The sequence below is a fragment of the Limulus polyphemus genome, unplaced genomic scaffold, assembly GCF_000517525.1.
Source record: "Limulus polyphemus unplaced genomic scaffold, Limulus_polyphemus-2.1.2 Scaffold518, whole genome shotgun sequence".
NCBI lineage: Eukaryota > Metazoa > Arthropoda > Merostomata > Xiphosura > Limulidae > Limulus > Limulus polyphemus.
This window is the reverse complement of record NW_013666128.1, coordinates 117,805-144,941: the sequence shown is the minus strand read 5'-3', so window position 1 is coordinate 144,941 and position 27,137 is coordinate 117,805. Positions and strand designations below refer to the sequence as shown.

The 27,137-nt window shown below is 32.8% G+C and overlaps 1 protein-coding gene across 6 annotated transcripts in view; it reads right to left on the bottom strand.

The window, feature by feature from the left end:
• Positions 1 to 27,137, bottom strand: part of LOC106458803 — a 122,864-nt gene that overhangs the window by 15,154 nt on the left and 80,573 nt on the right. For all 6 annotated transcript variants that reach the window (XM_022385147.1, XM_022385150.1, XM_022385149.1 and 3 more), the window contains exons 10-18: positions 24,291 to 24,371; positions 22,695 to 22,901; positions 21,283 to 21,786; positions 17,622 to 20,777; positions 15,636 to 15,713; positions 11,768 to 11,881; positions 10,571 to 10,718; positions 9,800 to 9,917; positions 364 to 493 (exon numbers count right to left, since the gene is read on the bottom strand). In XM_022385147.1, coding sequence (XP_022240855.1) covers positions 364 to 493; positions 9,800 to 9,917; positions 10,571 to 10,718; positions 11,768 to 11,881; positions 15,636 to 15,713; positions 17,622 to 20,777; positions 21,283 to 21,786; positions 22,695 to 22,901; positions 24,291 to 24,371 — 4,536 coding nt within the window. The remainder of the gene's footprint in view (positions 1 to 363; positions 494 to 9,799; positions 9,918 to 10,570; positions 10,719 to 11,767; positions 11,882 to 15,635; positions 15,714 to 17,621; positions 20,778 to 21,282; positions 21,787 to 22,694; positions 22,902 to 24,290; positions 24,372 to 27,137) is intronic.

Here is a 27,137-nt window from a genome sequence, read left to right as displayed (position 1 = left end):
ATAGTGTTTATGCATCATCTTTTTTTATATTTAACAGTGTGAATAGTAAGACCAGGGGACATAAATATACATTTTCAGCTAAGACAGGGTGGATGTTCTTTGGAATGGTTGCCTTCAGATGTTGTAGAGGCAGTAAATTTAAGTGAGTTTAAGATATCGCTTGATAAGTATATGAATAATAAGGGCTGGCTTTAAGTTGTTTTTTTTTAATTATTTTGATTTAGTTTAGAGGATGGAACAGCCGAGATGGACCAATAGGTCCCATGTTGTCCCAAAACATTATGTTACATGGTTTGTGACTTACATACTTTTATTATCTTATAATAGGATCACAGAACTTCAAAAAGAATTAACGTAACTAACCTTAGAACTCTCTTCTTTCTGACGATTAACTATTTCCAAGTGTTCTTTCAAAGTTGCATTTTCCAAACATTTTATGGAAAATTTCTCAGTTAATGAGACCATATCCTTCCTGATTTCATCAAGCATGTCCCTAAAAATGTTTATTAGTACATGGATTATAATAAAAATATAAGTAAAAAACATCACATATCATTTGGCATTCTGAAACAGCTGGTATTAACCCATTGTAATAAAATTAACTTTAACTGTAAAACCCACCAGACTGACCATAGAAACGAGATAAGCTTGGTGTTAAACATTTTTAAATCACCAGAACCAATACACCTAACAAACACGTTTTAAATAAAAATCATCCTAGAATGTAGAAGTTCTTTCACTTTCCTTTTAACCAGTGCCTTACAAATTTCAAATCAGGTGTGTGTACAAATACCATTTTACAACTGTCTTTTGCACACCACAGATCATTGCTCATGATTGACTAATTAAGAGAAATATGGGAAAAAAAACATCTAAAGTCTGATGTGATTTTTATCATGAATATTACACAAAAACAGCTTTTTATCACTCAGAGCAAAGTTCATCCATCAGAGTATATTATTTATACAATGAAAGATACTACATTTATTTAAGATCTTTGTTTCTATCTGTACTGCTATAGCTAATGGTGTTTCACAAAAATAACTTGATATTTAATTTATAAGACTTGAAAAACTGAAATATATTTTTTGATCCAAATATCTGTCAGTTTAGTAAAAGCAGTATGTTAAATAAAGTGTACAAAATAAAATAAAAATTAAACATCTGGACTCTGTGAAATAGCAGAGTAGCATACTGTGGGGCAGAATATTTTCCCTTCCCTAGATAAAGCACCACATCTAATATTACACAAGTAAATAATGCAATACAATCCAACATAAATAATATCTATATAAATCATACGTTTGCATTTGTATGTCCAAAACTTTTGTAGCAAATTTCTCTATCAAATGCTACAAATCACATGTTGTTAGAATGGCCTTTGTCTGAGGAGTCCGAATGGCATATTGGCTTTTTAATTCAGAATCACCTTACCTGCAATGAGTATGGTACACGATTGCACAATGTTGTTGTCATCACATGATAACTGGCTACAATTTCAACTTTAGTTGTTTTTTTTATTTGCAAAGTATTTCACACAAACAACACTTAACCCATGTGTAATTTCCTAACAAAATGAACATTACACTAAATACAATTTCTATGGGCTTTCATAACTTATTTAGGTCTAAAATATGCATGTGCAGTTTGTTCAAAACCATATGCTTATCACTTTTTGAACACGCATTCAGATGTTTCAGCATATTCAGCTAAGTTTGCCTTCATTTACAACTTTTACATTTACTTTACTTTGCAATAATTTAATTTAAATTCTTTTTATATACTACTATAAACACCTTTTAGCTACTTTTTTATTTACTACAGGTTTTATTCTTCTTTTTTTTTTGTTTCAACTTGTAAAACTGTGTCATACACTTAAATGCTCATAAATGTTTCATACTCTGTACACTATTATAAATTCCATTACTTTACTTTACATGTAGTTTTATTAAATAAAGTTACATCTACATGAGTTTGCTTTTCTAACCACATAAAATATTTTCAAACAGACCAGGATTTATTGGCCTAACACCTCTTATATGTTGTGTGTAAAAATTATAGAATAAAAAAAATTCAAGGGAAGGGCATTAAAACTACTGCAAATGCTTTGTAGGTCATGGATAGTGAAAACATATTATGGTGGAAGGGAGCCTTAAAGTTTCTGTGGCATGCAGTCCTATTCAAGGATGGGTCTATCACAACTAACAACTGTCTATCAGTGGTATCCTTGGATAAGACTGCTTTTACATACAGTGAAAAGACAGATCTGCAGAGTTTATGGAAGATCTGACAAGACAGTTATTAGAGAGTAGTTCTGAATTTTCCTGAAATTGACCAAGTTCATGAAGAGGAAATAAAACACAACAAACAATCTTTATTTTAAACACAAACAGAGTTTGTTTACTTGCTCTGGATGCTAGACAGTTGCTCTTCCTAAATCTGAGCTGTTCTTTTTCCAAATTCCAGTTGAGATCATGATTGTTTAAACATTATTTTACCTAATTCAAAGGTAACGTCAGATTTACTCAGAATGATTAGTATTTCCCATATAACTTGTCATTCTTATCCAAAATTAAGGTAGGTCATAACCTTGAGGCATAACATGACCTACCACTAGAGAAAACTGCTATTGATATCATTGCACAATATGTATCACTACAATGATATCCCCATGCGGGCAGACAATGTGTTAAGTCAAGAGAATGACAAAGGCAACTATAATGAACACAACTTAACTGCCTTCTAAACAAGAAGTTGGATGAAAACTACACATACCTTGAATAACTGACTAATTCTAAAAAATACTATAATACAAGACAGTAGAAAATGCATTATGTTTACATACCACACTTTTCCTCATCACTTAACTTCAAGTTTATCCCCAAGGTGACAATTATTTTAACTTTATAACCAATAAAATCTATATACATGCATTTCTTAAGGAGTATTGCAACACTCTCTTGTCACATGCATTACTGACTAGCAGAGCCCTTTAATAGAGCTAATAAATCAAAAATTCTTTAACATTGATGCAGTACACACTGAAAAACCTCCTTACAATAACAAACAATCTAAGTAAAATTACCAAAATAAAAAAAAACAGAAAAAAAAATCACATGCCAACATATAATACAATATTACAATACAGAACCTTTAACAAAGATTATGTATGTACAATTCAGGATTTCACACAATAAAACAAAGGTATTCTTTTAACAATGAATATCTCCAACAAAGGAATAGTTATATCATGATAAAAGCTTTAATATAAGTAACACAGATGTTACAGTTATTAAATATCTTTCACCAAAAGTAGATCAAATACAATATGTTACAAAAAAGAAATAGAAAACCCTTTAAACACAGACATGACAGTGAATTACAGATCAAAACCAGATTTCAATATGTCATACAAAACACAGTACAGTATACACTGGCCAAGTCAAATGACCTGATTTTCCCTGTTGTTGTGAAGTAGGTATGAAATATCAAAAATATACTGACATAGGACGTTTAAGTGTATTGGGGTCCATCCTGTCATGATGTCATGGCATAAAGGTTGAATCACGGTCATACAAATGCTATCTCTGAATCTATCAGTCTTTGTTACTATTTCCTGAGAACAAGCAACTGGAATGGACTGGAAAGATAGTGATGACCTTGACTCTACTGGACAGACTTTGACCCCAGTAGTTAGGTCCCAATTGATGAGGATTCTTCATTGTCCACCATCCCAGCTGCTAGAAACTGGTAACAGGCAAGGGTATCCCATGCTTCACTTAATGTGCGAAGAAGAATTCATGTAGGGGTGACCCAGAGAATGTGCCTGGATCCCCATCAGTCCTTTAGTCCAGAAATGTCTTTTATTGGAGACAGTGTAATGGGTAGAAGCACAGTTCTGATGCTGGCTTTTTCTAAGACAGTCCAATGAATGAATACAGTCTAAATCTAACATTAGAGATGTAAAATATGTATAGAAATACCACAAGGAAACCCCAAGTGATCATGCAGAACATCCCATCTCACAATAGTCACTTGTAGAGCCAGGACAGATGGTATAAGTGCTTTCCATTACCCTGGCTTGATGCAGATTTTGGGTATGTATACCCAGGGAGGCACACTAGCCACCTAGTGGGATCCTATAGTAAATAAGTGGTAAGTAAGAAATATATGAGTGCATTCACTTTTATAAAATTGAAAGGTGTATTGAAGGCTATGGGATACTGTCTATATCCCTTTGGAGGCATGACAGCCAGGTGGTGTAGGTAGTGGGCAATGAAAGCATATGGAATAGTCCACATGCCAGCCTGGAGAATCTTCTCTAGAGGATGGTGCAAGGGCTACAAGAGAATGTGCAAGGTGTCGAATCTGGTGATAGAAGACATGAAAGAGCTGATGATCATCCACCCCCAAAGCAAAGTTAATCAGATGGATGAGTTGGTAGATATATCTGGTAAGGGTGGTGGGAGAGAGGTTTCTCGTAGAGGAGGGATCTCAAAGAATTAAAAGATGTTGACAGAAACCGTGAAGGGAGGAAGTGCAAGATAGGTATCAACAAATGGTCTGGACAGGACACTGGAGTCTATCTGGGTCAGAACACTCATAGAGATGGGATGAAGAAGGAAGAGATATGGGAAAAAAAAGGTGTGACTACCTTACCTAGTAGCAGAAGTCATGGAAAAGAAGGACCAGTATGGGTAGAAAAGAAGTAAGTGTGATGGTAGAGTATGGGAAGAATCTATAACATAGACGTCAGAGCAACGGTGACCACAGAAGAGGAAATATTTTTTGAGAGATGATATAAGAAGCAAGCAGCAAGAAATTTGAAGGGTTCCTGGTGAGGGCATAATGAACCACATTCATGTTCCAGTTGGCAAGGGAGTAAGATGAGGAAGTCTGTGGATAAGTAATGAACAGAAGAGAGTGGTAAAGACAGGTGTAGAAAAACTTCTGTTATACTGGGAAAAGCATAATGTGGTAGATAATAACCTGCAATAGTAGAGACAGAAAAGCCATGGTTGAATAATCACATTAAGACAGAGGTAAGACATTTTGAGGTACATTGTTACACAAAAGAGGAGGTGGAAGATTGAAAAGAGCAGAAATAAAGGAAGCTACATGATGAGATAGTATGGTTTGACAAGTGAGAGTCTGGACAAATACTACATATGAAGATGAATGGATATTACTCCCTGATGAAAGAGAGACATATGCAGTTGGATCAGAAGGGATGGAATGTTGGGAAGAGGAGGAGATTGGCTAAGAGAAGATGGAGTAATGGAAACCATGGTTAAGCAGGCCAGTAAGGGGCTACAACAACTGGACTCTGTAAGGAGTATCCTGAATCAGTGCAAGGACCCAAGGGAGAAAGCAGAGAGGAGGATAGGCATAAAGAAAGATACAGGACCAGTCCTGACTGAGGGCAACAACAGCCAGAGCTGAAGGGTAAGGTACCAAAGATTAAAAGAGTGGAAGTTTGGTATTCAGAAGTGTGGCAAAGGCATCTATTTGGGAAGTTCCCAGTTAGGAGCAAATCAAATGGAAGATTTGAGGATGAAGGGACCATTCCATGGGAAGGATGCAGTCTCGTTGAGAAAGAACAGTCCATGACATTGTTCAGAGCACCCAGAACATGACAGGCTATTAAACTCACTCAATTAGAAGGAGCCCAAGAAAGGAGTTCCAAAGTCTGAAAGCAGAGGGTACTGGGCCTAGTGCACCTTTGGAGTTGATACGAGACATGACCATAGAATTGTCTAAGTGGATCATCACCAAATGATCCACCACAAAACGGGGAAGGAAAGAAGAGCATGCTAACAATAATTGAGCAGTTTGAAGGCTCTGATAGGTATTGAACGCTCTTCCAGGGTCCAAGAACCTGAAGTCATATAGTAGTCCAGAATGCTTCCCTACCAGTGAGAGAGAGAGAGAAATATCCATGAAGATGTGAAGATCCATTTTTGGAGGAGGTAAAAGAACACCACAGGTGGTGTTGAAGAGGTGTAGCTATCAAGCAAGATGTTTCCATAGGGAAGGAGGATTGATGAGGATAGTGGATTCTTGGAAAGGTTCCATTGGTCATACAATGCCCACTGTAGGAGATGCATATGTGTGTGTGGCCATGTGAAATGAAGGGATCCAGAGAAACCATGGTCCTCAAAACAAATAGAACCTTGCACAAAGAATGTGAAGACAAGGCATGAACCTTGGTGACCAGATGCTCAAGGTCTCATAATTGAACTGGGCAACAGGTGAATGAAATATTGAGTTGATGTAAAAAAGGTCTTGGAAATTTTGATAAATTACTGTAAACAAGTAGCTATGTGAAGAAGAGAAGTGTGTTCAGAGGATTCTGCCTAGAATGGGTGAGGAGCACATCAAATTTGGGCATTCACAGGATGGGCTGGAAAGACCAATGAACAAAGAAAAATTTCTCCATCTGAAAGTGCAGGATGACCAATAAATATAATTGATGGAGAAAATGTTAATAATCAGGCACCAGTCCCTGGTCTTTGGGGACAACAAAGAGGTTGGAGTAATAACACAGAGAGAGATCATGAATCCTGTTGATGGCCTGTTTATCCAACAAATCCAACACCATACCATCCAGATGTTGAAGGTAAGCAGAATCGGGTGGGTGGAAAGGCAACAGGTTAGGAAAGAAGGAAAGAAAAGTGAAGATAAAGACTGTGGAAAAGAACTTTTATAATCCATATATCATTGGAGGGGGAAAATTTGGACAAATGGGAAACTAAGGAAGTAAAAGAAATTGATAGCAGATAGCTTCAGTTCATGATTCAAAAGATTCAGGGATGCCACGAAAACATCCATACAATGAAAAGGGACAAAACAAAGGTCCTGAAGGAAGGGAGGTGGACTTGGGAATGTAGGGTATCCCTTCCCATAAGGTCCCAACAACAAAGGAACCAAGTGAGAAGAGAAAAGGCAGAGGAGGTGAAATGGGGCATTATAGAAAAGAGTGCTTTTGAGTCCCCAGGAGTGCCATCAGTGGAATGGTGAATGGGGCATTATAGAGAAGAGTGCTCTTGAGTCCACAGGAATGCCATCAGTGGAATGGTGAAGCACTTCCATCATAAGGTGAAGGAAAGTGAGGTACCTTAGGAGAGTAGATAGAAAGGCTCAAAGTTAAGAAAATTGTGCATTAGATAGGGAAACAGCTGCTAATGAATCTATCCCCCCACATCTCACTCCATCTTAAATGTATCTCAATCTTAGCTGATAATAGTGTGGCAGTCTTGGAGAAGTTAATTGTTAACAGTACAACACAAAATTGAGGAAACTGCAGATTTTTTGCTTGGCATGCACAAGAATGCACATTTTCATGATTTCAGTTCCAAGCTTGCATTTTTTTAATCTGCTGTAATACTAGTTTCAGGTTCTCAGCCACAGACTCGAATGTGTGATCAAACACCAAGATGTCATCAATGTACATCACGCACTTGTACAATTTCAGCCTCCTATTTTAGCATCTCAAAAGTGGAGGATGTGGTACACAAACTGGGTGGCATAATATAAACGAATACGAGACATCTCTTGTGCTAAGAGCAGTCTTACGTCTTATCCCATCATTCAGCCCAACTTACCAGTATCCATAAGCTAGGTCTAAAGTATTGAACCATCTGGCCCTCTTTCAATGCATCCAGATATTAATATTTTCATAGCAATGGAAAAATATCAATGCAAGTTACCATGTTCACCCATTTAAAATCAAGAAAGAACCTGGGCATACTTCTTCTTTCTGACAATCACTAATGGAGATAACCAAGTACTTTCCAAAGGTACAATCTCATCCTTTAACATCAACTGCATTTCATCTCTAGTGCTCCAGGAAAGCCTATGTGGTAGTTGTTTAGTAGTTGTGTCACTTGATGATCATTCTAGTGAAAGTTGGATAATCGATCACCCATAATTGCAAAACAACACTAGGGGTTCATCCCTCCTCAAACAGGTGAGTGTCCGAGCTAAAGCTGCTTGCTTTCTACACAGAAAGCAGCTTATTTCATTCATTGGCTCTATAATGGCACCGATGATCTATACTTCATCCACAGTAAACCACAGGTTTCCACTTATGTACGTGGTGATAACTTCCTCTCTCACATACTCTCCTGCAGTCCACTATTCCTAAGCCTGGTGTGGCAAGTACTGGATAACACTCCCATGGAACATCAGGCAATTGACCAATAAACTCTACAGTATATGTCAATATCAAGGATGCCAATGCTAGCCAGTGTTGGAGCCAAGACCAACAGTGACTACTTTCATTATGTGTGTGTGATGCTTCTTAGAATTAGTCAGAGAATTACCTTTCTATTCTTGTCTAGTTTTATCTCCATTTGCAAGAATGAAGTTTGTTTCGACTGGTCCGAGTAGTGGTTTCAACTCAGAGTACCTAACATACCACAAGATCTTCTGTCCATGGCCACTCCTTTATCAACCAAAAACTCTTTCTTTTATTCTTGTACTCTGAGAATCATGTGCCAAGACCCACTCAATCCTGAGGGAGCTGAACTGACCACCAAACCTTTTGGTCCAAGCCATTAATTGTACTCTTCCAAGTCAATAGTTAGACCTGACTTGAGATCTGTTAGTTAGTATCCAAGAGCTACACCAGAAGAAAAACAGAAAACTCTGCAATAGCATATCCTGTGGTCATTAAACCAAAATTTTATCTTTATTATCTAATGAGAGATATCCTCAGGTAAAGCTAATTTTACTAAGAGCAACAAGATAGGTCCACAAAATAGCCAGAGGTTAAAACAAGATATTATTACAGAATAGGTCTGAATTTCTTTGTAAATGACTGATTTTGTGAACTTATAATAAAATAATACTTAATCGGTAAGTAAACTCAAAACAAAACTATTAAACACAGTATATGTTCACTTGCTTTAGATGCTGTTTAACTACTTTTATAATTTTAGTTGTTTTTTCTCCAAACTGCACTTAATGAAGATTTCTATCAGACTGACTCAGATGAGATTGTGTATAAGACTGTGTAAACTACCAAATTAAAAGATAACAACAGACTTATACAGAACAATTAGCATAATTCATGTGACTACTCATCCTCATTCAAACTTAAGGGAGGATCATAACCTTGGAGCTTTACCCAATCTACCATTAGAAGACACTGTTATCAATATCTTTACACAAAACATAACATTACAGCCATACATCCTATGATCAGACTAAGTGTCACCTTAAGAGAATGACAAAGAACAAAGGCAGCTAGAATGAAAGCAACTTAACTACTTTCTTGATCATGTATTAAGTGAAAACTACACACACCTGGACTAATTCCAAAAAAACATTATATTAAAATATGAAGGAAGAAAATGCAAGGTATACTTTAATACCATGATCACATAGGTGTTAATTTTCAATATCCTACATGTGGGCCTAAATCAATTGGCACAGAATATTATCAGACAGATCACTGGGCCAAGAGTTTTAATTGCCTTTCAAGTGTTTCCCCACTACATGTAATCTACATGACCAAATGAGAAAACTATGTAGTTCAAATATCCACAAATGAACATAAAGGATGAATCGCACTGGCAACTGTTTAGTTTTAGTTTATAAGTTAGAAATAACTTGAAGTTTCTTAAAGCTCCAACAAAGGGAGTCATGAGTGATTTATTGAAGGACAAAACTAATAAAAGGAGTCAGTTAATGATTTAAATCAGTGAGCATAAGTGCCTTTATTTATTACTTAATATTGTAAGTATTGTAAAAATACACAAGGACAACGTTTGACCAATTAATAAGACTTTCATACCTGTGCTCTTTGTACAGTGTTTCAAAGTCATCAGGATGTTGTTTCATATTTTCCCTTTTACATCTACTGATTTCTTCCTGTAATTCTTTTTGATAGGTTTCTTTTATAACAGCTAAAGCTGAAAATTAATATTTCCAGAAAGATGAAAGAAACAACAAACAAAAACAAACATAATTAAAAGTTTGAAATATTTTACAACAACATACAAATTGATAGACAACTGATAACAATAACAAAAAAATGTAGCATTTAATTAATGAATTTTGGTCTGTCCACATTTAGGACATGAAAGGGTTTTCAGTTTACGTAAATATACAGACAAAATTCCTATTAAACATGTGACCCAATTATGCATTCAGTGCACTACTGGTGTATTTCTTTGTTAAATGAAATACTGAAATAGAAATTTTAATATCAATATTGTTTTAGATAAAGTACACAAGTAAACCACATTCTAAAAATAGCAATGGAGTAGTTTAGTTATTTTGATATTATCGATTTGAATTAGAGAAAAACGATTTTTTAACATCAAAACAATATTTTGTGCTGAAGTATTAAATTAAGATAATGATAAATATTTGATTGAACTACCTTAGTGGCATTTTTTATATACATATATATATATATATATTTTTAATAGTTTTCTCTTTCATCATGGTGTCTTAACTCTTTTATTTCCTTAAATTATATTTTCCTATAGTTTCAAGGTTACTAATATATAGTCAACATTTTCAAAGTATGTGGCCTTATGAAAAAGCTTTCAGAATTTACCTGTTTTAGTTGCTTGAATTTCCTCTTCCAAGGCTTGTTCTTTCTCAGTTTTCAACCTTTCTACTTCTTGTTTGTGACTATTTCTTAACTCTTCTACCAATCGTTTGTACGACTTTTCAATATCATTCAGACTTTTTTCAGAGAAACTCTATAGGACAGTCAAGGTTGTAAGAATTAAAAATATTTGAAGTGTCAAATTAGAAATAAATTATTATATATATTAAACTAGTAATGTTGTGTTCACATTATGTTTTTCATTATACAAATTAAAAAATTTTTAAATCTTTTTTTCATTCACAGTTGAAGAGAGAATTTGTAAACTTTTATGGTGTTGTTGAATTTCTAGCACAAAGCTACATAATGGGCTATCCCAGCTCCGTCAATTGCATGGAATTGTAGCCCACATTCTGGAATTGCAAGTCCATAAAATTGTAGCTAACCCACTGGGGGACAAACTTTTATAAGAAGTAGATGTTCCTTTTCTGAGCTCTAAGCTGTAATAGCTCCAACTGTAGAGTTTTACTAATCACTGGTTTAAAAAAGAAATTGTTATTGCCAGACTGTTCATGAAGAAAGAAAAGTTCTGAGCAATAAGTTGTTTATTTAGAATAGACTAATTTTTATCTATTAGATATTATAACATGTACTTTCATATACAGATAGATGGTGAACTTTAGAGTACTTTAAAATTACCAATGAGAAATAAACCACCATTGGATTTTTTAAACATTTTCTAAATTATTTACATATTAAACTGCTTGTGAATCTATGTCTTTGTTGGTTACAAGGCCCCTGATAACATAAATCACACAAGAAATGTAAACAAAAATATGAGCAATACTACTATTAAAAATATTCTGGAAATGGTTTTAGAAAATGTATATTGTTTGTTCTTTACAATTAGTGTTGTAACAAAATCAAAATTATTCAATATGTGGACCCCCACCAACAGTGAACAATAAAAAAAAAAAGAGACATTTAAGAGTTAAGAAACACAATATTAAGAAAGTAAGCAATTATAACTTTTACAAGACAGATACTTAAGTAATAAGCCCGAGCATTTTATAAAAGTTTATTAGTGGTAAAAAAAGAAAAATAACTTTATTTGAGCAGACATGAAAACACCATTAAAATATCTGGTATTTAACAGTATAAGATGGATAATGCCAGAGAAAATATTTAGCAGTAAACACACACCTTCCACTCGGCAAGATCTTCTTGATATCGTTGACGCACTGCCTGCTCACTGAACACATGCACTTTCTGTTGATGGGTTCTCATCAAAATTCTCATCTGTTCCTCATTCTCAAGCTACATTTTTTTTTTATAGAAAGTGACTGTTAGCAAAAATTCTTCTTATGAAAAACTTTCTATATTCCAAAACATAAAAAGGAAAATCATTCTGAAGAACTGTAGCCCCATTTTCACTAAATTTAGTTTATAATATTTAAAATTATTTATGTTTTGTGAATACACACCTTCAGGTGTTTTTGAAACATAGCAATACTTTTAATAAATCTAAAGTCGAAACCAGTGGACGATAAATCTATATCATTGATTAAAAATATAAACACCAGCAAATATAAAAGTTTGGTTTGGTATAACATCATTAGCTTATTCATTTCTGTCTCCATTTCTCTCTAGCTCTGGAAATAATGAATCAGAATTAAAATCACTTGCTAATTTAAGTTCAGAAACCTGAAAATCAGACATTGATTTAAATTCATAGACCTCAATATCAGATGCCGATTTAAGTTCTCAGACCTCAAAATCAGATAACAATTTAGGTTTCCATATTTTACTTACAATACTAGATCTATACAGTTATCTCAAATTTTTTCTCATGTGACCATTTCTTCCTTTAGAAATACAATAGCTTCTCAGTATTCCCATTGGCTCCTATACTTCTTCTTTAAAGTCAGCTTCACAGTATTCCCATTGGTTCCTACCACTTCTTCTTTAAAGTCAGCTTCATAGTATTCCCATTGGTTCCTACATTTCTTCTTTAAAGTCAGCTTCACAGTACTCCCATTGCTTTCTACACTTCTTCTTTAAAGTCAGCTTCACAGTACTCCCATTGGTTCCTATGCTTCTTCTTTAAATCAGCTTCACAGTACTCCCTTTGGTTCCTACACTTCTTCTTTAAAGTCAGCTTCACAGTATTCCCATTGGTTCCTACATTTCTTCTTTAAAGTCAGCTTCACAGTACTTTCATTGGTTCATGCATTTCTTCTGTAAAGTCAGCTTCACAGTACTTTCATTGGTTCATGCATTTCTTCTTTAAAGTCAGCTTCACAGTATTCCCATTGGTTCCTAAATTTCTTCTTTAAAGTCAGCTTCACAGTACTTTCATTGGTTCCTACATTTCTTCTTTAAAGTCAGCTTCACAGAATTCCCATTGATTCCTACATTTCTTCTTTAAAGTCAGCTTCACAGCACTTCCATTAGCTCCTACATTTCTTCTTTAAAGGCAGCAGTTCACAGTCACACCATTAAATGCAATAACTTACTTTTAACAGGCACACATGCTGACTGCATATTTTGTCACTTGTGAGCAATAAGGCCTAACTAATAAATGACAGAAAAAGTTGGGGATGAGCTATAAATGAAATCAAGAGCCAAAAACAGGTAATTTCTTTAATCCAAAAAGCTGAAAAGTCAAAGGTCAAAAACAGGCAATTTATTAAATCCAATGAACTCGAAAGAACAAAAAATATTTTACAACTGAAGACCAGGTTGAACAAAGGCTTATATGAAGGTAATGATGCTATGGAAATTGCTCACAATATGGATATTGATACAAGCGACTTAAAATCGTATGATACAGAAAAAAAAGTATAATTTGTTAATAATGGAGTGAAAGAAGCGAAATAGAAACTTCTGTAATAGTGCCTAGAGTGAACTTGAAACAGCACAGGATAGTGGAATCGAGAACCCTGGCACATCAGTTAAGTCAAACTGGGTGGGTGATGAACTGTGGAATGGCATTACAACTCCTTAATATAACTAAAATCAGAAGATATGAGTGCAATACAGTTTTGTAAATTTTGTTAAGGTTGTAATACCTATTCTCACTGGAAAGAGGTATTAAGGTCCATAAAAATCTGAGAAAACAATGTCCACCTTTGACACAAATAGTGAAGTTTCCACGTGTAAACATGAAGTATATAATTAATACCTGAAACAGTTGTTTTGTGAAATCTTATAATTACAGAAATGAGGAATAAAAACAGAGACAATTGTACATTTCACAGATATTTCATTTATTACGATCATGGTTTCACCAGTAAAGGCATCATCATGTACAGAATGAAATAGCTTGTAAACGGGTGTTTGTGTTTATGTGTGTGTGTTTTTAACCAAAGAACTGGAAGTAGCCTTGACATTCACCCTAAGGCAAGTGGAGCGGAAAGTCGGGAGGAGTTTAAGTTGATTTAGTCATTTACAACTGTCTGGATTCATTTTTATCCTTTTGATATTTCTAACAATATCTTACAACATTTCTTTCTGTTTTTTTGTAATTTGGTGAATTTTAAGTTCATGGCATTTAATCTTTTAAACAATGTGTCAGTTAACTTAGCTGTATAGCCATTGTTGACAGCAGTTTGTTTTATTGTTTTTAATTCAGTTACATAATCTTTAAACAACAAGGGTACAGTGATAAGCCTGTGTAACAAACTATGGAACACAGCAAGTTTGCGAGACACTGAATGTCTTGAAGAAGCATTTATGGTAGTGTCACTATAAGGCAGTTATCTGAAAATTGTATAGGAATGTGTGCCGTTACTTACGTTATTTAATAGATTTGTAAAATCTACTATGGAATTTGGTGAAAATTGGAAACATTAATTCTTTAGACTTAAATATTGACATATAACCAACTACTCGTAAAACTTCCATTCTTAAAAACTTTGTTAATTGACCTTAAGTATTAACCATAACAGAAAAACATAAATCAGAACTTGTTTCTTAAGTTTTAAATCTGAATAGTTACAGTAATGTTTTTGCAAAACATACTTTTATAATAAAAAAATACTGAGGATCCTATTAAACACATCCCTATAAAAAGTACATAATCAAACCCTTCATTCAGGATACTAGTGAAAAAATTAACTAGAATACATAGCACAGCTGAAATTTTGCATTTAAACCAAGTAGGTCTTCATGATTTAACAATGTCTATGTCAAAGGTAAAAGGTCATCAGCAGATGAATCAACTATTGTTTATCAAACTGAAAATGATTCCAGTACTGCTGAATTAATTTATTTGATGGATTACAATGGACAATGTTTAAGTTCCTGATACTGCTTCCAATTTTAACATATGAGATTTCTTTAATAAAAACTGGCACATTACCTGGAATTATAAGATTTATGGAACTGATTCAGGTTTACACCCTTCTCTAAATATATGAAGTGCTTGTAGTTTTCAATATGTCATCTTCTGATGTTTTGTATATATTCTGACACTTATATTCAATACTGGCAAGCTCTTGAATTTGACAAATGATGGTCAGTGAAATGTTGACACTTTTATTTTAGCTGGTGTATATCTTTAATCAATGATATAGTTACCAACTTCTTGCAGACCTAACTTATGTATATAAAACTCAACTGGTCTTCTATTCAGATATTTGTTTCAAAACAATGCAGAAGTTGTTTCAAAAACTGCAATGAAAATATGATTATACAAGTATAAGGATAAAATATTAATCACTACATAATTAAAAATTAATTTAATCTAAAAGAATAGTTCATAAAGAGAAACGAACCTTTATTAAATAAAAAAAATAAATCATGCTTATTAAAATATCTTTTTAAAGTATTCAGCTGCCCAGAACCTTACTTTTGCAAATAAAATTTCATTACATACAACATTTTCACTAGTGATTATAGAAATATTGAATGATTAAAATCAAAATATTTACCAACGGAGACAAAGAAAGATAAGTGTACTCTTCAAAATGAGTTTGAAACGTTATCGTTAGTGCAAGTTTTCAATTTTTATTATCTTACATGCTCTTAAAACATTGTGCATGAAAAAGCACAAATTTTTTTATCTTGCCTTTAAAATCTCGAGATGTTTTTGAGCAAGCTGCAGTTCTTTATGTAATCTATCACCTTCTTCTTGATATGCTTTAACCTTTAAAATAAATATTAATAATGGTTAGAAAAATAATATTAAATTTTGTTTAAGTGAAGAAAACAACTCAACACCAAACAACTGTAATTGTTAATAATTTATTAAAAACAATAAACTAGATATATCTGAGAGAAATAAAAATGCAATGAAACAACAAACCTCTCATTACCAAATAATGAAACTTCAAAAGAAACAAATTAAACTGTCCCCTATAAAAGTGACAAAAGTGAAAATGAAGATTGAAAAGATATTTTGCTTAGATTTCTGTTTACATTTTGCTAATCAAAATCTTTTTGTTTCATTATCTCAATCTCCACAAAGAAGAGTATAATCCAAAATTTGCTTAAAATGTGGAATACTGTGTAGGACATGGAAGATAAAATATATGAAGTCTCAGAAGTTTAAATATGGACCAAACCTTTCAATTTCAGTCAGTCCTCTTTAGTGTCAACACCTGCCAATGAAAGATTTGACCCAGCCTTGAACTTTTAAGTTTTAATAGATTTTAACCTTCGGTATGTCCCAAAAACACAAAGTTTTGTACAAATAATACAGTAAACATATCCTTAAGAAAGAGTATTTCTAATAGATAACGTCCAAGGCTATGCTTGGAATAAAGAATATTATAATAATTCTGCCTAGATCCATCCACATAATAGTGAACAATGGGCACATGTTTTGACTGAGTGTATTACAATATACAGAGTCTAGAATTTCAGTTCAGTAGTAAGACATCTTATGAGCATTTATCAAGGTAATAAGGATTGTATGTAGGCTAGAATAAGAAAAATACTTGATATTATTTACTTGGCGCTTGTATATAATGTTAAAATAATACATAAATAACACACAATATTGTTTCCCCCTTGCTTATATATATATATATATATAAATATATGCATCATTGCATTCCCCAAAGTCTGATTATAAATCATTTAACAGAAAGGACTACATTATCCAACATAGGTTTTTTTTATTGAAGGGTATCTTGAATCACACAAAAATTTTTTGACTGAAGAACTTAAAACACACTTCAACTAGTATTTGATTTAATTATAGTTATTCAACATACGTGATAAGTGTGATCCCAAATTTGCTTAAGGAAAAAAAAATCTAAAACAAAAGAAGTGTAAGTAAATTATAGTGAACACGGTTATCTTGATCTATGTAGGTAACTTGTTGTGATCAGAAGTTAATATTACAATGAAAGATATTTTAGCAAATCAAAAATCTTGGGTATTATTTAAAATTATCATTTCCTACTCTGAAAAACAACTAAACATCTTGGATATTTGAGATTCATTATTACCGTAGAACCTTATTTACCTGTGCTCTTTTACCTGGACTTCAATTATCTGTGATGCCCCATGTTTCAGCACTGTTGTATTGGCAGTGCAGATATAATGCACATGTAGACCATACATACAATCAAACATACATGTTTCATTCTAGAACGTATGACACCACTTTGTCTACAAGCACCAACTTAAACAGCATGTTTACAGAAAAAGCTGTTTTAAAAATTACTTTTATTAAAAAAAGTGTCAGGTGTTTTTTGTAGGTACACAAGTTAAGTGTAAGAAAATGGAGTAATGTAAAAGGCAACCAATTTTAAAGCATTTTTCCTGTCTTTACAAATACTGCAGACATCTTCAATACTGTTTGGGTTTACATTACTGTTTTATGTATATGATTGATGCATTCTGGTCACACATAATGACAACTCATTTATCTGTGAATTTCACATATCTGCAAACCCTCGTTCTCTAGGCATGCAGATAAATGGAGTTCCACTGTAGTTACATTGTAAAACACTTGGCTAGAAGTCCCAGGTATTATTAAGTACTACTAATAGTTATCTTTTGAACAAATTTAGTACCCAAATACCTACAAACACTGTTGAATTACCTGATCATTGAAAGTGGCTGTTAATTGTTCCCTCAAATTTTCTTTCTCAGTAAGCAGCTGACCCTGAAGAGATTCCAATTCCTTCTTGTGAGCTTGTTTAGCTTCTTCTAGTTCGCTGGACAGCTTCTTGCAGGTTTGACACAATGTGCCCTGGCTTGTTAACTCTCGACAACGTTCAACCTCAAAACACAGACAGTTTACTCCTTTCCTTAATACCTCGCAAGATGGGCAGCCCCCGTGTAACCACTGTGACTGTTTTTGTTTCAGGGCCTCGAGTTCTGACCGTGTCCTGTTTACTTCTTCTTGGTAACGCAATTTCATCTCAGTTATTTTCTCTATGTACCTTTCATTTATCTTGGCAAAATTATGTGCACTGAACTTGGACAACTTCTCAATAATCTGAAGAGGATCATCTAAGTGAGTGAAACTGGAATGGGCTTTTCCTCTAGGAGGTGAAAGGGGACAAGAACCAGTAAGCATCTTGGCTGCTTGCTGTTGTAGATGACTGTATAGACTTTCTGGCCAGGCGCTATTCTCTAGTTGAATGCATTTTTTATAGTCTGATTCAGCACCCTCCTTAAGTGTTATGTTATCTACTCTCTTTGCACAGTAGATAGTAGCACCTTGGAGTAGGCCAATAAAGATACACATGTCTGTTAATCCTATTAGGCACAACATAGATTGTTGACTAAGATGTTTGCTTTCTGAAATTTCTTGATTAACATGAAAAGAAACATTTTTTACACAACTATTTTTTATCTGAGCAAAGAGCTTCTCCATTTCTTCAGCCATCTGGTTCTGAGTAACAATATTCCATATTTCAAGAGATGTTGATTCGGAATACAAAGCTGTTACACAATGTTCCTGGAACTTTGAAAAAACTTGTTTTTGAGACATTTTACTTTGACAAAGAATAACTTGATAGATCTCACCAAGTAGCAGTTCTTCTGAAATAATGTTTTCACTTATTAAGTCACCTTGCAAGCTTTCTTGATTTGATCTTTGAAGTTCATCATTCTGAAGAAGTCTGACTAGGATTGCAATACTATTACGTTTTACAGTATCCATTAACTTTCTGACTTTAATCCAATGTTCTTGCAGCTCACAGAGTTTATTTCTCAAGTCATCATCAACAATATCTTTGTTTTGAAAATAATCATCTTCTGGAGCACTCAAAGTGTCACAGATGGACATCGTACAAGTAGGTAATAATGAGGTAAAGGAAGAAAGAAATGGAGTATCAACATCATTGTAGCTATCAGCTTTGCCAATTGAACTAGTGTTTATTTTGCTTTCAACTAAAGTAACAAGCTTGTTTATCATACACACTTCTTTCATGACTATTTGTTTTTGCAAAGATTCAAGTTCATTTAATTTTATAACTGCTATGGCTATTTCTTGAAGGGCAAGGAGAAGGTACACTAAACTTGCTTCTGGATTTTTGTCTGATTGTCTGTCTTCAGGAAGTAGGCACTGACAGGCTTTTACCAAATATCCTATCTCATCAACACAGTAATTTGAAGTTTCAGAGCTTGCCTCATTTAAGTAATGCTGTTTGTGTAAAATTACAAGAGTTTCCTTAATCCATGCTGCCACCATTTTGACTTTTTGAACCAACATTTCAGTGCAAGATGAAAGGGACATAGGTGTGCTGTCCATGCCATCTTCTGTAGATGCTGAAAATAAATCGGGTAAACTGTCAACAACTGAAAAGGTGCTCCAATCTTCCTGACTAGCTTCTGCCTCAGAGCTTCTACGTAACCAAATCTCTGGTTTTGTAGAAACTTCTCTTATTCTTCCTACTTCCTGGTTAGTACCGACTATTTCACATGCAGTCTTAACTCTTGAGTTCAAACTGTTAAGTCTTACAAGAACGTTTTGTAGGTGATTACCCTGACTCTCAACAGCTGTGTTAGAATCTTTTGTCATAATATTTTTAATATGAATATCATCCTCAAATTTATTATTTAGGCATGCTTCAATGTAATTTATTTTAGACTCTAAATCTTTGAGTTTTGTTTCAAATTCTTTAGTTACTCCTTTATATTCTTGGAGTGAGCTTCTTTGATTTTCTTGTCTCGGTTCAGCTTGTGCAAGTTTCTCCTTCACATAACCCAAGCTTTTTTCCGCAGCTGCCAATTTCAGTGTCAAATCATTAACTTTGGTTATCATTAGGGCTATTCGAGAACAATGTTGTGACTGGAATTCATTGATACTTTGTTCTAGCTGAGAGTTAATCATTTCCAAGTTATCATAACTTTCATAATCTTTCTGTAACTTTTCCTGGCGACTTTTAATAGTTTCATTGGCATTATCTAAAAGAAGTTTCAACTGGGTATTCTCTTCAGATAAAGCTTTACAACAATCGTTGTGGTAATGATCAGAATCTGAAGTTCTCAAGACCATTTCTAACTGCTTCACACGATCTTTTAAGGACATTTTATCTTTCTGTAAGAAGTCAACTTCTGTACGAAATTTTTGAAAACCTTGTTCTTGATCATTTAAGCTGGATTTTAAAGTTATAATTTTATTAGTAAGTTTTTCTACTTCAACATTCTTTGCTTCACAAACGACTTGGAGTTCAGTAATTACATCTTTTAACCTAGAAATTTCATTTTCATTACCTAATTTCTGGTCACTCAGTCCTAAAATCTTCTCAATTTCTCCACACAGCATTAATATATCTTTGCCAATTAAGAGTGCTTCTTCCTTAACTTCTGGTGTATTTTCCAATCTCTGCTTCAGATCAAATAATCTATCTCGACACAAATGAAGAGATGTCTGAAGGTCTTCAATAACAATAAGTTTTCCTTTAGGAAATTTTTTACCTGTTTCTTCTTCAACACCTTTTCCATTCCTTTCTAACATGCAAATATTTTGACTTACTCTACCATTTTCCCACTCATCTTTCAAATGTTTTTTCTGTGACCTTTCTTCGAAGCTCATAGGACCTGTATCCACATTTATAGTATGTTTCAATTGCCCACATGAATCTGGGTTGATTTCAATTAGATTATAGCCATTCTGTAATCCTTGAGGTGAAGAATGTATGTTCATATGTTTAGCTTCTCCAACTAGTGATACTGGTACCTGAGTAGCCTTTATTTCAGTAGAGTCATTGGTTCTTTTCAGGTTGGAAACAGAATTTTTGTAATCCTATTTTTCAGATACCAAAAACAGAAATTAATTTAATTGCAAACTAAAATACTTATCTTGCTTAAAACAAAGAAAAATAAAACTTATAATGCAAAGTTTTGTCATACACATTTTACTGCCAAAAACAAAATGCACTGTTTGATTATCTTCTAATACGTTATAAAAATGGATTACTATATTATAATTCAAGAGAATATAAGCATAACGGCTAAGAAATTAAAATTAGTACCATCAACATAATACATGAACCACATGTTCACTAATTCTATAAAATTACCTGACTACATCAGTTAAGTAATTTAAATCATTTTTTTTAGGTTGAGAACATTAATTCTGATACCACTAGTATAACTGCTAAGATCACAACACATTTATTCTCATATACTACTACAAGACTTATAAAACCATTAAAACGGGTTACTTAAACAGGCTACAACAAAATGTTTTTATCCCATATGATTATAAATATAAAACTACAGAGAGAAATCAACATATTTTAACTCACTTTGACTGAATTTAGTTTTCTCCAATATGGATATTCAAAATCAGAATCTCTCGAGGTAGAAATTTTGTTAACCTTTTTAGTGTGACAGTCATTTACACTCACAGGTGAGCTATGGTCATCACTACCAGAAGTTAGTAACTTTCCATATTTATCAAAAAGTCTTGATCGAGAAGAAGATCGTGACCTGGATTTTTCTTTGACCTTAGAGATTACCGTGCGGTTTAAAGGTGGTGAGGAAGGAAGAGTACGAACTGATGAAGGGAAGCGCTCAGTCAGAATAGGATCCTCCAACACTGATTGATCATCACTGGTTGATGACATGTTAAGTGATAATTGCAAATCTTGTCTCATAGTGGGGACGCGTTCTTGTGACCTTGTTCTTCCAATCCTGCCCGAGTGAGACGAGAAGGTACAAACTTTGGTGGCATGATGAAGAGCTTGAATCCAATTATTACACACTCCTGCTGTAACTGCAGAAAACGTATACCTCTTACTGTCCAAAGTCTGAAACAACAATGTCTTCAATGTTATAGAAATTCAATATTCCAGATATATAGGTATGTGTGTGTATGTATATTTCAATACATGTGCAGTATAACAGAGAAACTTTCTATGTATACATTAATATACAAAATGACAAAGAAACAAAAATGCCCTAGCCACGAAAGGGGTAAATAGTTAAATCTGGCAACTTTATTGTCTATATTTGCTTTATACTTCTTTTATTTCCTAAACAGTTTAACATGAAAATTATCTGTTCACACAAGCCTATTTCAAATTTTCAAACTAGGTATAAATTGGAGGGAGTTTTTACCTGTCTTTTTAACTGGGAATATTCAAGTCTAACACATACAGGTAAAATATTTACTACTGACAGATTTATTAATGGTTTCAGTGAATTACACAAAACAATGGCTATCAAATTACTTTACTGTAGTTCTACACGTGGAACATTACTGGCTTGAGCGTCCAGATCTCATCTTATTGTTGTTGTTTTTCTTAAATGTAAGACTTGCGATTGGAGGTTACATCTGATAATGATGTATCTCTTCCATTGTACGGATCTTACTTCTGCAGATCTCTCTCTCTCTCTTACTACAGTTTATTTGTTGGTCCTTTGTGTGATGCATTCATATTCATTATTTTTCATTTAAGACAAAGCTCTTATATTTTTTATTTTAACCTTAAATGTTCCAATATGAAACTTAGTTAAACTTGTGTAGTAGACTTAGGTTTAAGGTTTTATGACATTTTTAGATAGTCAAGATTAAAAACAAAACTTAAATAAAAAATTGTATAACACTAAGAAATTTGAAATGTGAGATTCAAAGTATAAAAAAATCAAAGATATTCATTACATCAGATACCTATTGGTAATATTGTTAGTTGAAATACAACTGAATATAACTAACTTCTATAGTAAAGCCATAGCTATTTTCAGTCTTCGTTTCACCAACAGACTTGACTGAAAGAACATCTATCTTGCCATCTACAATGTTTGATATCTCTGCTCTTGGATCTTGATAGAAAGTCAGGGAACAAACAGTTAACACAACCCAGTGTTTGTGCCAATCCTTTGTACCCTGTCGCATCAACCAGCCCTTCTTGAGGGGTGTTCCCTGAATATAAAGTGTTAAATTTGTAAATACATTTCTTATTTACTTTCAAAACATGTAGTTTCTCTTAGGAGATTAAATGTCTAGTTATTTAACTAAATTTTCAATCAACTAATCAGTTATTTAAAGTTTACTGAATGTGCTGATTTGTTAAACAAAGTACAATTTTCATATTTTATAATATGGCAAGTTGAAGATAAAAAAAGTTAATGTTGAAACATCATAAAAGTGACCACAGATGTCAGACACCAGAAGCACAAATTCAACTAAATATATTAACCATAAACTGTTTGTTTCTTTACATTAAATAGGGAGACATAGGAGAAAAAGTTACTCCATTATTCTGAAACTATGCAAAAGTTCTAATATGACAAGTTCCTAATGATTTGAAAAATAATAATAATTACAAAGTAACTACTGTCTGCTACATTTTGTTAGTTGCAAATAACCCTGGGAAGGTTAAGGTAATCAAAACTTATAATAATGCTATAAAACTAATCCAAAAATGACTTTTGTTTATCAATACAACAATGAAGCAAATACGTAACCTTTAATTATATTTTATATGAAGTATAAACATTGTAAAACTAAAAGACAAAGTACTGTTTTAATAATAATTTAATCATATAAAGGCAAACAAATCACAAATAAAAAACACATTATCAACAGTTTTACTTACTTTAATGTAGGTGGCGTTAGTTATAAATATAAAATAACTTGTTTTAAGTATTTGTTGGTTGAATTTTGTGTACAGCTCCTCAAGGGCTACCTGTGTTAGTTGTCCCAAATTTAGAAGTGATAGACTAAAGGAAAGGCAGCTAGTCAACACTACCCACTTTCAACTCTTGGGCCACTCTAATCAAATAGTGGAATTGGCCATCAATTTATAGTGCTGCTTTCCATGAAAGGATGAACATGTTTGGTGATTGGATTCAAACTCAAAACCCACAGATTGTTTTAAGTGTGTATTGAAAAATTACTTCAGATTTTGTAATACTTTGAACTGGGTGATTATTTTTGAGTGACGAGTCCTTATTCCAATGAAGCTATCTATCTTTAGGGAACCTAATAATAATAATCATTTCTACCACAGTGGCTTCTATCAATCTGTCTGTAATAAAAATTCTTGAACTTCAGGAGTTCTTGGAAATGTTCTAAAACCTTTTCCTTATTCTCTGATTTTTATGAGTTTGGCAACCAATTAAATTCTCCTTCTAGCTTCCTTTTGGGGGATTATGCACATTATTCTTTCATCACCATGATGTGAAAAAAGGAAATGCTATACATAGCATGGATATCTATGCTAGTGTATTCTAAATACAAAAGAAACTACAGCTAACTGGAAACCTAATTTTTCTAATACAAAATACACTTTCAAAATCAAAACTTTACCTCAGACATCAATTCTGTGCAAGAACTATGGTGAAAAACAGAGAAAGAATCGAGACCACAGCCATCTGGATCTCCTCGAACCTACAAAAAAAAATGTAGGTAAAATCTGTTCTGTTTAAGGGTGATTTTTCCATCACACTAATTTTAACCTGTGTTGTAATTTTCTAAGTCAAACACCATCCAGGATATGATATTAAGGGTTGTCTCCTACTCTTAAAATAACCAGAGAATGCTCTAGATATGTACCAAATTAATAAGAAGTTTGTAAACAATATGTGAAAACACCACTTTATCCTGTGTCAGAAACTTAACATAATTTCCTGACTCTAAAATAAATTAATTTCATTTAAGTCATACTTAGAAGTTAATTTTTTTCCTACCACTTAACAGCCTGTAAACGTTTTTACACATACCTTTCCAGTTTTACAGCTTCTACAACTGATGATTCAAATTATTTATAAAGTAATTTACTCCTCTACAAGTAAACTGTGACAGAAATTGTTTAAAAAAAAAGTTATAGCTTTCTGAAATAATAACATAATACTACTATGTCTTAGAAAATGTAAGTACTATTAGAGAACACTAGTTTGAAGAAGAAGAAAATTATCACAAGTAACTTCATTACATAAGAATAGTTTCTCTTATGTTTGTTTCTTTGTACAAAACTTTTTTTTACCAAAAGTTCTTATACTTTTGATAGTTTTTGAAGTCCATTAAAAAGTTATCACACGTTCTTTCTAGAAATAACATTTTTAAATATCATTTGTTTTATGATCTTTTTAATTAATCAGCACAACCACACTACTTTTGGCTTTGAAGAATAGAAAAAACATCAAAAATTTGTAGAATATTTTTATTTTTCTAACACTTCTTTCTCTCTCTTATAACTATCTCTCCATAATAAAAGTAAGCTTCAAGTTAATAAAAGAAAATAATTAACGAATTAATCCAAAAGTCTGAAGGTTCACCTGCTCACTATAACAAGTCAAGGAAGGAAATGTTTTAATTTAATCAAAACTTACATGCATAAAATATTACCATTCTTCTAGTGGGTGCTACAAATATTAAATTTTTGTAAAGAAGAACATAATTAATTTGTTCAAGTAATCCATATATTTTAAAAATAAAAAATATATTAAAATAAAATAAATTATTTACTAATAATTACTTATCAAAGCAAGCTACCTCCATAGATCACAGGTAAAAATATAAACCTAATAATGAATATAACTAATTAAATATAACATTTTAACTATATTACTTGTAATGATTAGAAAGCATTGTTTCATCAGTTAGGTACCCTCACTGTTAATGACACTTTTGATCATAAATCCAATAATATCTCACAAGAGGACTTACATTAGTCCTAAATCTATGTACGAAGCTAACAATGCAGCATAATCACTATGATAAAATAATAAATACAACATCAAGTCAGAAATAACAAAATATAAAAAAAAATAAATCTATTAAATATTCTAATGCTCACTGTACATCTTCAATGTGGTCCAAGTTTCACTTGGCTCAAAAGGCTTAGTATATTTAGATTATTCTTAACTCTATAAAATAAACTAACAATGTGAAATAATTTTTATGATAAAAAAACAAAATTAAAATTAGTACCATGTATAATAACAAAGATCTGTGAATTTAAACTTCATAAAAGTTGTTTTGGTTTTAGTAACAAATATCCCATAATTCAGCTATGCATATTTCAAAAATAACATTCACCTTTTTCTATCACGTAAGGATTTCTTACAATTACTATCCATAAATGACACGTCATGCAGCCTGTTAACCATTTATATGCGAGCAGTGTGTTTCTCGTGGGTTCTAGAACAATTGATAAGACTCTCATGTCGCTATTGGTCTAGAGAAATCTATAGCTAGTGGTTATCAACATTTGAAGCATAATAAAACGTAACTCAGTTTCAGTGAAAGTGATTCACTTATGTAAAAGTACATATGACGTTTGTGAAAAATCTGTACATGATGGAGAAAAATGGCTTTCATTTTTGGATTTAGCATACAGGAATTACTGTAAACATTTCAAGACAATAAAACCATCGCAGGCCTGTGTAATCATTACATTAAAAAGTAAAATTAAAGTAATAAAACATAAATAAAAGTATAGAGATATTAGATATTCTAACCAATATTACCAGGTGGAACTTTTTATGACACTTTATGAAAACACTTATACATTTACTGTTTTTTTTTAGTAAAAGCTTGAACACTTTGCAAATTAAACATTTTTCATGCATTGATATCAGTTTACTGATTAATAAATGTATTTTTAATTCAATAATGTAATGATTATTAGGTGTTTGTTGCATAAGGCAGTTATTAAGTATTTAATTTTATAAAGTATAGACCTGGCATTAGGCTTATTACTTCATAATTGCAAGATATGTAATGAATTATAACAGTGGGTTTGTAAGTATGGTCTTTACACAAAATATATAATTCACCAGTAAGAATGTTTCAAGCTTCATCATATACAGAATTAAACAAAACTACTGTGATTACTATTTTTTAAGACACTTGTCAGTTGATTTCTTACAAGTTCCCCCCCCCCCCAAAATCTGTTTGATCTACCTATCATATTACATATTTGGATTTAAACATTATTTTGTTCTACATTTGTATTTATATCAACTTATTTTTGAAATAAATGAAACTAAATTATTCTTTCAATATTTTATCAACACCTTTTTAAAAACATGTATTTCAAGTCATTACAAAAGTGTGTTTGTTTTAATTTTGGGCAAAGCTACACGAGGGCTATCTGCACTAGCCGTCTCTAATTTATCAGTGCAAGACTAGAGGGAAAGCAGCTAGTCATCA